This window comes from Triticum urartu, chromosome 5A (genome assembly GCF_056163025.1).
Source record: "Triticum urartu cultivar PI428250 chromosome 5A, HENAU_Tu73, whole genome shotgun sequence".
Lineage (NCBI taxonomy): Eukaryota > Viridiplantae > Streptophyta > Magnoliopsida > Poales > Poaceae > Triticum > Triticum urartu.
In genome coordinates, this window is record NC_141877.1 from 521,692,386 (window position 1) to 521,704,597 (window position 12,212).

Here is a 12,212-nt window from a genome sequence, read left to right on the forward strand (position 1 = left end):
AATTGCGAATGTCTCCTTATTTCCATAGCATAATGTTGATTGTTGAACTAATGCAATGACATGTTTACATGTTTCATCGCTTATATGGTACCTATCTACACATACATATGACTTTGTACGTCATCTATCTAGGGATCGTATGATATAGTTTGATGTAGGAGAAATTAACATCTCTCTTACTTTTCTTGCCTTCATTTATAGCATTTCTCCCCTTGACTAGAGATACACTCATCTCCTTTGTTTAGATAATCGGAACATTATTCTTTTTCATTGTACAAACTGATGATCAGACTGCCATAATATTATAAGAACTGCGAAAAACATATATAACATAGGAAAGTGGTAAATGAAAGAAGAAAACCAAGAGAAGATGGCAACCCATTTATCATGTTATAACCATATGTCCACCCAACTACCCAGTGGCGGATCCAGGACCCAGGCCGCGCGGGGGGGGGGGGGGGGGGGGGGTGACGACTTGGCCTGGGGCATGAAGATGTATTACTTCGTCTATTGTACCATATTGCGCACTGTAGCGGCACTGTAGCAACATGGAGCCCTGGGCTTGGCCAAATCCTGGGTCCGCCCCCGAACTACCCACCATTGTGACAGATTGTAATGGCGACAAACTAAGCATACCTACCACCAATGCTACTAAGAGGTCATCCACGGGTAAATATCCAGTCATACTTTCTGAAGGTAATATGTTTGTTGGTAGGTATCACCTAAAGGTTCGTACTATAAGATACTTACCCGATCATCCAAGCGGCCGGGGACATCATCTATGTATCAAAGAGGTGTTTTTTCTTTTCTTCACGGGGAACGGCAAAAGAGACGGTAGAGGGTTTGCCTCCATAACAAGCGCGAGTGCAAGAAGAGCATCATGCACACATAATAGCTTACAATCATCTTTGTTTGAAGGGATGGTAGGGAGTTGGTGAGCATGTAGATCGGGACTTGGTGAGCATGCATCAACTCAAGTGAAAAAAACAACTCATGTAACTTTCTCTACTAAAAAATGCCGGCTTGCACGTGCTCATGAAGTCCTGATCAAAACCGCTAGAGATAATAGTACTAGTTAGTATAATCTACAAGCTAAGGTGTGGGATAAGATTGCTGACTTGGAAGCTTGATCCCTCGGTACTCCCAAGCAAAGGGCCCCAATACAAGTACATTGTTAATGGCAAGGTTGGAAAAAGCGGTAGGCATAAGCGAGGCGGTTGGCCTTCGCCTAGTGCCTAGGCGGTGCCTAAGCGGCCTAGGCACGGCCTAGACGATAATATATTTTACTCGTAGTGTATTTGTGATTATTATATGAGTGTTGATATTACTTTTGGGCATATAAATAAGTTAATTACCATCTACTGCCATTGAAATATAACCCGTTTGACATATCGGTGTAGTATATGGCATGATTTCTTGCTTGGGTAGGCAATTCCTTGCTTGCCCTGCCTAGACCTCCATTTATGCCCTAGGTGAGGCGTTTGGCCATTGCCTAGCGCCTAGGCGTGTCTAAGCGCCTCCTAGGCACTACCTTTTCCAACAAAGGTTAATGGGAACCAATCTAACGTACTCTAATCTAATACAACTAAGGATGGTCAACTGATTACTAATTAAAGTGGAGCAGTATGCGTCTCCTGGTAAGGAATTAATGAATAGGGATTGGCTACCAACCCAACTTTGTGCCTATATATCCATCATAGCTTTCAGTTCTATCGTTGTCTTCCTCTCATACCACCATTCAATCACAACTCTTCTCCCCTATGCCTCCGGTCCACGGCTCATTATGCCCAAATCAGCTCAGCCACTGTCTGATTTGCATTATGATCGTGATGCAAACTTTGCTGCTTGCAATGACCCGAGCTGTGCATCGGCGGTATGTACATCCAAATAAGGAACACTATTGCATTTCTTTAATTACACATGTCCTTCTCAGCTGATAGTCTACAAGGTTGTTTTCACCCACCGTCAATTTTTGCACCCAGGAGTCTGTTAGCAAATTGCAAATTACATTTTCAAGAGTTCAACTGCACTTATCTTGGTATGATGCTTGCCAAAACTAAAAGGAGAGCTTACTTTTAGCAATGGGTACTATATTTATAAGCACAATAGGAGCATATCTTTGTGGTTGACTGTCTTTGCATTGTTAAGATTACTGGAGGAACTAGCCCTCCTGATAATGCTAATATGCTTGGTAAGGCATTAGACTTTGTTTAAACTCCACATCTAGCATCATCACTACCCGCCTTCATTGTTTTTTTGGTTGTGAAATGTGGGTGGCGGCACTTGAAAGAGCACCAACTTGACATGTCAAAACACGCGGATGGCTGACATGAACATCTAAATAAAAGAACTATTGAGACAAATACACATTGGCATAAGTCAGGCGTGCACACAAGGTTCAAGGCGTCAGCTGTGTGTACACATAATTCCCAGATGCCACATGTTCTAAGATTGACATCCACTCTCGTCCAATAATGGACAACGAAATATAATGCACTAGAGCTCTTCGTCGTTGCCAATACATGTCGTTTCGTGGACACGACCTCCAAGGCTACACTTTGATTATCAATTTATGCTTCCACAACAAATCATCAATTTCTGGATAGGATGGTGAAACATTGTACAATGGAATGACTAGGTTGTGGATATGCCAACCTACACTTTGATTGTCAAACATTGTACAATGGAACGACTAGGTTGGCATATCCACAATTAAGAGATATTATTCATCATGTTTTTTCAGTTGCTAGCTAGCGAGGTTAAAAGGTTGCTACTAACTATCACTTTTGTTCCGGTTTATAAGATGTTTTGAATTTTTAATATAGATTACGTACAAACTGAAATGAGTGAACAAACACACGAAAATGCATCTATATATATTCGATTCAGAAAAAAGTTAGAACAACGGATGTAGCTACGAGCGCATACGCGCTTGAGTCAAGAAGCGTCACGCGATCATATTCATATCGACATGACCAGCACGGTGTGATTGCATCACCTTGGCCTACTCACACTCACCATCACCATGCACACTTTGCCTTTTCTTTTCTAGAAGCAGATGAGCAACATCTACAACAATAAAATCGGGTCCCACAAGCAATTTTGAAAAGCGATTAATTAAACCAACGGCCAGATTAGATCTATACTGCTCATCCTCATCGTCACCGGTAGTATAAGGTACCGTAAAAACTCCGGTGGTTTCAGCAGTACACCATTAGGCTAACTCAAATTTTCACCGGATTTGCAAAATCAGGAAACTGGGTGAACCGGCTGAGAGGAGGGTGTCGTGGTTCAAGATACGCCCATGTCACGTGGGGCCCACTGACTTACCAAGCCACCTGGTCGGCCCGGGTTGATCCAATGGCATTTATTCTCTTCGTTTTATAATATAAGAATGTTTTTGACACTTGGAGGGAGTAGCTATCAAGTATTAGCCAGGGCTGCATGCATACATATACGTAACACCTTGACACTGACATCGGACAGTATTTGATTGTGTGTCAACTCGGCCGGTGGTAAACTTGGCCGACCTGTCGTGCGTCATTTGGAGATTAATTAATTATCTGCCCAAGATTCCTAAGCGGTCGCTACCACAAGGAGTCGAGCAGCAGCAACAGTTTGCACTGCGGGACAAGTAATTTACATGGGAAAAAGGGCCGGGAATCAGGGAAGAGAAAACGTTCCTGTATGTGAATCGATCAGATGTCGACAGACACCTCCATGTACGTACTGTTGGAACAACGCATGCCGTGAACGTTGCTCCTTTTGTTCAGAATTCAGATCAGTTAGGACTGAACTTCTTAGGTGGTGTTGAGGTCTGAAAGTTGCGGTAGCTCAGATCATTTATATATATGCGAACTTCTTGCGAGCTACAACACCTTCTAAATTACTACTGCCTCTAAACAGCCAGGTGTTTCTCTCTCCGAAGCGGCGTCGATCGATCGATTCGACAAAACCCGCATGCAATTTTTTGCCTCGTGTCAATCGACGGCCGCCTTTTCTCGGTACCATACATATGGATAGGAGGATAACCTGGCCGACAGGTTTAAGCGGCAGCATGCAGACAGAGTTTCTGCGTTCTGTACTCATCACAGAGCTGGCAGCAAGCAGTGTGCGTGAGTGGATGAGTGAATCATTGAGAGCCAACAACCAAATCGATCACGGTTTACATAGCTAGACCCCAGAAGTAGCCCCGGGCCAGGAACACGGACGGTGGCGCACGCTCTCTGACGGAGTAGTGAACAGTGAGAACGTGCTTCTCTTCCGGGTTGTCCTGGTGAAAGCCTCGAGATGACTCTTGGCGTTTGACGACAATGATCATCTCCAATCCGAACAGCTGCGCCCCAAGATCGATGAGTCTACCTGCCTATCTGATTCCGCTGCATGGCTGCATATCTTATCCTGATATGTGTATTTGTGGCTCCTCTCCTTGACCTTGCGTGGGAATAACTGATGGAAAATCCTTTTCATTTTTGCTTAGCCCTAACGGGTATTTTAGTGACAGATACTATAGGAACTGGATGATCCTTTGGTTAGTGACCTAGAGATGAAATGTTTAAGTCTAGTGGTTGTTTTCGTGACTTATTCGGGATAAGGGGAGTCCTTGATCTTCCTTTCACATGGTTTGTATATCTTCATACCATTTTCGCTCCACCGAAAATTCCTTCTACCTCTGCCATACTCCAGCTTGTTAGTTTTCACACGCATGTCCAGGGTTGATCCACCATGTCTTACTTTAGAGAATACGAACAAAATCAATATCCTCTGGCAATCCTTTTTTTGCTGCTATTTGAATACATGCTGTTCAGATGCAAACGCATATATCCCCTTCGTCTTGCTATGTTGGAATAATTGTAGAGATAGAATTGTATAGAGAGAGGACTCTTCTGTTTATACTTGTATCTCTTCTCTATCTCTTGTTCTGCTCTTTACTGACCTTCTCTGTAATCTTTACCGACCTTCTCTGTAATCTTTACCGATCTTCTCTGTAATCGATCTATCGATCGTTTCCTTCTTGTAAGCCACGGCATTGCCAATATAAATACAAGTGCGTCCCGAGCAAAGGGTTTAACACTTCCCAATAATTTTACATGGTAATCAAAGCGACTTCTTCCTAAGATCGAGAGGAGATCGCATCTAGCCAAGCTATTCTTCAACCTATCGCCATGACTACCGCCTCCACCGACGCCAGCACCATGAGTGCCCTCGCCACGTCCCTTGCATCCACCTCCACCTTCGCCCCTTCCTCCTCGTCCACCCCATCCTTTGCCACGTCCCTCGGATCACACCCCCCCCCCCCCCAGGAGAAGCTGATGAGGAACAAATACCTCATGTGGAAGGCCATCGTGCTGCCCCAAATCAAGGGCGCACAGATGGGCCACCACCTTGATCCGGCGAGCCAGGCGCCACCGGAAACCCTCACCATCACCAAGGATGGGAAGGAGGAGCAGATCGCCAACTTCACCCGCATTCTCTGGTATGCACAGCAGCAGCAGGTTCAGGGCTTTCTGATGGGTTCCTTACCTCGCGAGATTCTTGCACAGGTAGTTACTTTGCAGACACCAGCGAAGGTTTGGGCGGTGATCCAAGCCATGTTTGCTGCTCAAACCGAAGCACAAGCGATCAACACGCGGATGGAACTCACAAACCTCAAGAAGGGAAACATGTCTATGGCAGAATATTTGGCCAAGATCAAGATGCTCACGGATGAGATCGCCTGCACCAGAGCTCCCATGTCCAGAGGCGAAATTGTCTCTCAAGTTCTGGCCGGCCTCGACCTCGACTACAACCCGGTCGTGTCGGCCCTTGCTGCACGGGTTGAACCTGTATCTGTACAGGAGTTGTACACCCAACTTCTCAGCTTTGACTCGCGGCTCAACCTTCTCCATGGGATGAATATGCGCCAGTCTTCAGCCAATGCCGCCTCGCGTGGCCGCGGCACTGGCCGTGGGCGCGATCACCAGGGGAGAAACCGCGGCGGCGGTGGGCGCAGCCGCGGCAACGGCCAGGTGCACGACCAGGCAGGAGCGGCTACGCCAACACCAACGCTCCTGCCCGTTCTGGAGGGGGTGGCTTCAACAACAATCACGCCTCCTCTGGTCCTTCCTCAAGCAATCGTGTTCGGTGCCAATTATGCAAGAAACTGGGCCATGAGGTCATGGACTATTGGCACCGTTACGATGAAGACTTTGTCCCTGATGCTCGTCATGTCGCCGCTGCAATCAGGGAGCAAGAAGGAGATGGCACGGTCTGGTACGCCGACTCGGGAGCCACTGATCATGTCACCAACGAGCTTGAAACACTCTCCATGAGGGAGAGATACTTCGGCAACGATTAAATTCACACAGCAAGCGGTGGAGGTATGGATATTTGTCACATTGGTCAAGCATCTATTAATTCCCCTACTCTTAAATGTGATCTTGTTCTAAAAGATGACCTTCATGTTCCACAAGCCGACAAAATCCTTGCATCTATGTCTCGTTTATCTGCCGATAATAATGTCTTTTTTGAAACTCATCCAACATATTTTTTCATCAAGGATCGGGCAACGAGGGAGCTCATTCACCACGGTAGATGCATTGGAGGCTTGTATCCCATCACATCCGGAGCACTTAGTCAAAAGCGTCGTCATCAAGTCTACTCCGTCGTCAAGCCCTCCTTGGCAAGATGGCATCAAAGATTAGCACATCCTTCTTTGGTTATAGTCAAGCAAGTAGTGAATAAAGGCAATCTTCCATTGTCATCTAGTCAAAATATTGAGTCTGTTTGTGATGCTTGTCAGTGTGCAAAGAGTCACCAACTCCCTTATCCTAAGTCAAATAGTGTGTCTCGTGCTCCATTGGAACTTATTTTTAGTGATGTATGGGGTCATGCAAGAGATTCTTTTGGAAGAAAAAAAATATTATATTAGTTTTATTGATGACTTTAGCAAGTTCACCTGGATATATTTGCTCAAGTTTAAATCTAAAGATCTTTCCATCTTCCAAGAATTTCAGAAACTTGTTGAGCGTCAGTTTAACAGAAAGATTATTGCAGTCCAAAGTGACCGGGGAGGAGAGTATGAGAAACTCAACTCTTTCTTTCGTGATATTGGTATTAGTCATCATGTCTCTTGCCCTCATACTCATCAGCAGAATGGCTCCGCCGAGCGTAAACATCGCCACATTGTCGAAGTAGGTCTATCCCTTCTAGCTCATGCATCCATGCCCTTAAAATATTGGGATGAAGCCTTTATTGCTGCCACCTATCTTATAAACTGTCTTCCTAGCAAAGTGATTGGACATATTACTCCTTTGGAAAATTTGTTTCATCAGAAACCAGACTACAATTCTTTGAGAATTTTCGGGTGTGCTTGTTACCCTAATCTTCGTCCATATAATCATCACAAACTTGAGTTTCGTTCTACTCAATGTGTGTTTCTTGGTTATAGTAACCTTCACAAAGGCTACAAGTGTCTTGAAATTTCTACTGGGCGAATCTATATTTCTCGTGATGTTATATTTGATGAAACAATATTCCCTTTTGAAAAGCTTCATCCAAATGCCGGAGCTCTCCTTCATGCAGAAATTGCACTTGTTTCGGAGTATATGTCTAGCCCAGATCACGGGGGTGAGTTAAATAGTGCTGATCATGTGACTAATCCTAAAGAAAATATGATTTTTGATGATAAAAGTGCAGCTTCAGGGCGTGATTTCATGCAGAAGGATGCAGCCAAAGTTGTCACGGGATCCTAGGTGGATTTGGGCAGCAGCAGAACAGGATCCGAGGAAAATCCTCGCGTCAGACTATCAGGTGTGTGATCCCAGGTGCCCTCCGTGTCGCATGCACCAGCCATCGACAGCCCAGGCAGCGTGGGCCCTTCGAGCCGAGCCAGCACGGGCCAGTGCAGCTCCCCGAGCGCCACACGCGCGGCTGATGGGCCGGTGACCGACCAGGTGACAGGCGCGGGGCCCAGCACCAACGGCTCGCTCTGCGCGTCCGAGGATACAACCAGCGAGGGTGACACGCGGCGCGGTTCCACTGGAGCGCTGATCGCGCGGGAGATCCCTGTCGTCTCGGATCTGGAGCGATCTGACTCAGCAGATCCAGATCAGTCTGGTACAGCAGATCCGGCCGGATCTTCTGCGGTTGGGAATTCGGCTGAGGAGTCTAATGCACCAGGTATTCCACTTCGACACACGAGATCTCGGTCCGGTATTGTTAAAAAGAAGGAATACACTGATGGCACTATAAGGTATGATAAAATTAAACGTGCCTTTCTCACTAGTATGGGTGAGCCAACTCATTTGCATGATGCACTTTCTAGTAAGGAATGGAAAAAGGCCATGGATGTTAAATATGAAGCACTTATGAAAAACAAAACTTGGCGTCTACTACCACCAACAAAGGGCATAAATGTCATAGATTGCAAGTGGGTATACAAAATTAAGAGGAAATCTGATGGAAGCATAGACAAGTATAAGGCAAGGTTAGTTGCAAAAGGTGTCAAGCAGAGATTTGGTATTGACTATGATGATATTTTCAGTCTTGTTGTTAAGCAGCTACTATCCGACTTGTTCTATTTGTTGCGGTTTCCAAGGGTTGGAGTTTAAGGCAGCTAGATGTTCAGAACGCGTTTCTTCATGGTGTTCTGAAAGAAGAGGTTTTTATGCGGCAACCACCAGGTTATGAGAACAAAAGCTCACCTCATTTTGTTTGCAAGTTAGATAAGGCTTTATATGGTTTGAAACGGGCCTCAAGAGCCTGGTACTCAAGATTGAGCACTTAGTTACAACAACTTGGGTTTACACCATCTAAGGCAGATACCTCATTGTTTTTCTATCAAAAAAGACATGTCATTATTTATGTTCTAGTATATGTTGATGACATTATTGTTGCTAGTTCAAGTTCAGATGCTACCACTTGTTTGCTTAAGGATTTAAAGATGGAGTTTGCTCTTAAGGATCTAGGAGATCTTCATTATTTCCTTGGCATAGAGGTCAAACAGATAAAAGATGGTATACTTCTTTCACAGGAGAAATATGCTCATGATATACTCAGGAGAGTAGGGCTAGAAAACTACAAACCTGTAAGTACACCAATCTCAACTTCAGAGAAACTCACAATTGATAGTGGAGAAGCACTTGGGCCTGAGGATGCAACAAACTATAGAAGTGTTGTGGGTGCATTACAATATTTGACTCTTACACGTCCTGATATTTCTTACTCCGTAAACAAAGTGTGTCAATTTTTGCATGCACCTACTACTACTCATTGGACTGCGGTTAAAAGAATTGTGAGGTATCTAAAGTTCTCAGAAGGACTTGGACTTAGAATTGTCAAGTCTTCGTCTATGCTTGTGACTGCTTACTCAGATGCAGACTGGGAAGGATGTCCTGATGATAGGAGGTCTACAGGTGGATTTGCTATTTTTCTGGGAACAAATCTTATATCGTGGAGTGCAAGGAAACATAATACAGTTTTAAGGTCAAGTACTGAAGCAGAGTATAAGACTCTAGCAAATGCCACTGCTGAAGTCATGTGGATTCAAACTTTGCTTTATGAGCTCGGTAATAAGACTCCACAAGTTGCAAGGTTATGGTGTGATAATATTAATGCAACCTACCTTTCAGCTAATCCTGTTTTCCATGCACGGACTAAACATATTGAGGTTGATTTCCATTTCGTCAGAGAAAGAGTAGCTCACAAACTGCTTGATATCAAGTTTATACCCACTAGTGATCAACTGGCTGATGTCTTTACAAAACCCCTCACTATGAGAAGGCTGGATGAGTTCAAGTTCTATCTCAACCTTGGCGTTCCGTAGGTTTAGATTGAGGGGGAGTGTTGGAATAATTGTAGAGACATAATTGTATAGAGAGAGGACTCTTCTGTTTAAACTTGTATCTCTTCTCTATCTCTTCTTCTACTCTTTACCGACCTTCTCTGTAATCTTTACCGATCTTCTCTGTAATCAATCTATCGATCGTTCCCTTCTTGTAAGCCACGGCATTGCCAATATAAATACAAGTGCGGTCCGAGCAAAGGGTTTAACGCTTCCCAATAATCTTACATGCTAAACCTCCACAAGCCTTCCAATGCTCGCAAACTACTGTCCGTCTTCATCTTATTTGGAGCATGCAGTTCATTTGCATGGTTGTTATTACTGTATTGCCATGACAAAGATGATGGCCACACGCACATTATTACTACTTACAGCTAGTACTTATCGTGACAGCATCGGCAAGGTGCAATCTGAATCAACGGGTGCACTAGCTAATCTTTTTACCGACACCAATCAACGAAACTGAACAAGTACGTGCGAAAATTAAGAAACAACAATCAAGGGCATGCAACAACCAGAACAAACAAACACCGGATAACAAACACGGCAATGAGATGATGAAGTGATGCTCAATTGCTTGGAGCGTTTTTGGCACCCGCCTACCTACCCAAAAGGGAATCCTTGTGTCACCATCCTCGCACTTGCACACAGACAGGTCGGGCGCAGAATCATGGCCTCCATTAATCCTTGCAACCACCAAAATGCAGTGCACAAGGACGTGAATAATTAATGCACTCGTGCATTCGTGGGAACTATAGAGAATCTAAGAAAAGAAAATCAGGGTACCTTCTTTTTATGAAATGGTATCATCGCAACGTTTCGTTGATTTAGAGGAGAAGGTTTGGTACAGCTTTAGCTATTAGAGCAATTTTAATGGAACGATCCATTTCGTCCGTTCGCGTTTGTTTGGATCAGTGCGGATAAAAGTGGCGACCCAACGCGCCGATCCAAACGGACGCGTGTCCGTCTTTCATCCGTGGACGACCCATTGCAGGCCTAATTTTAAGCCGGATTTGCGTCGGCGCGGACACGAGACGGACGTGCGCGCGCCTACTCCTCTCCCCGGGCCCGCCGGTCGGTGGCAGCCACCACCATTTCCTCCCATTTTCTTCAAAAACGCTCCCGCCCGCACGCGCCCCCGCCCCCAACCAGCCATGGAGGACGCCATCGACCTCGACCTCGACGCCGCCGTCGGCCTCGCCTCCCTCGCCTCGTCCGGCGTCGTCGCCCCCTCCGGGAAAGGCAAGCCTCGTGCCCCGCGCAAGACCGCCGCCACGACCAAGCCGAAGAAGGCGCTGACGCCCGAACAGCGGGCAAGGGAGTCGGCCAAGAGGAAGGGCCGGAGGCACGCCGCGGATGCGGGGTACGAGGCTGCCGCGCAGGCCGCCGCTGTCGCCGTCGCGCATCTGGAGTTCACCAACGCCCGCGTCGCCGCGGCAACGAGGGAGGCTCTACATGCCAAGCATCCTCCAAGCCGCCGTCGCCGCGGCCAGCACCGGCTCGTCGGCGTTTCCTCGGATGGTGATGCCCGACTCACCCGCGCGTCGGCTTGCAACCCGGTCCCCGGCTTCCACGTCGACCCGCAGGCCTCCCGCCTCTCCGGGGAGTGCTCACCCGACGTGAGCGTGGTCGCACCTTCCACGCCCGCGCCCGCGCCCATCGACCTCAACGCCACCCCGGTGGTCGGTGGCTCGTCGTCCGGTGGCACGAGGAAACGTGCGCGATAGACGCCGACCGGTGGGCTCCCGGACGCCCGTAAACTGTTCGAGGAAATGTCGTCTGCCGTCGACGAGGACTACATGCAAAACCTCATCTTCGAGGATGGTGCGCCGGGCGCTGGCTTAGATCCTGACGAGACACAAAGCCAGGACGGCCGCGGGGCGTTCACGCCGGCCGCTGGCTATGATCCTGATCAGGCGGCCTTCATGCGTGATCAGGTCGGCCGCTGGCTATGATCCTGATCAGGCGGCCTTCATGCGTGATCAGGTCGGCATCGACCTGGACGGCTTCCCCCTCGACCACGAGTTCCCGGACGACTATGGGCTAGAGGAAGAGGACGAGTGCGACATCGAAGTGGAGCCTTTGTTTGAGGACAAGCTCGCCAACCAAGCTGCCGGTCATAAGCCGAAGCGCAAGAGCAAGCGCACGAAGGCGTACACAGCTGCCGAGGACAAGCTTCTTTGCGAGTGTTGGCGAGACATTGGACAAGACCCAAAGACGGGCGCCGAGCAAAAGCATTCGACCTTTTGGACTCGTGTGCACCGCGAGTTTCATGAGCGCAAGAAGTTTACACCTTACCAATTTGTGAGGACGCGCGGGTGGGTCTTCATTTCCAAGCGGTGGAGGGTGATCCAACAAGAGTGCAACAAGTTTTGTGCCATCCTTGAGA

At 47.0% G+C, this 12,212-nt stretch overlaps 1 protein-coding gene across 1 annotated transcript; it reads left to right on the forward strand.

Moving 5' to 3' along the window:
- Window positions 1-5,165: 5,165 nt before the first annotated feature.
- LOC147972437 (uncharacterized) lies at window positions 5,166-8,591 on the forward strand. Its single transcript, XM_087524331.1, has 2 exons — window positions 5,166-6,252; window positions 7,831-8,591. Exons 1-2 carry the CDS (start codon window positions 5,166-5,168, stop codon window positions 8,589-8,591), a joined length of 1,848 nt encoding a protein of 615 aa, XP_087380457.1.
- Window positions 8,592-12,212: the final 3,621 nt, after the last annotated feature.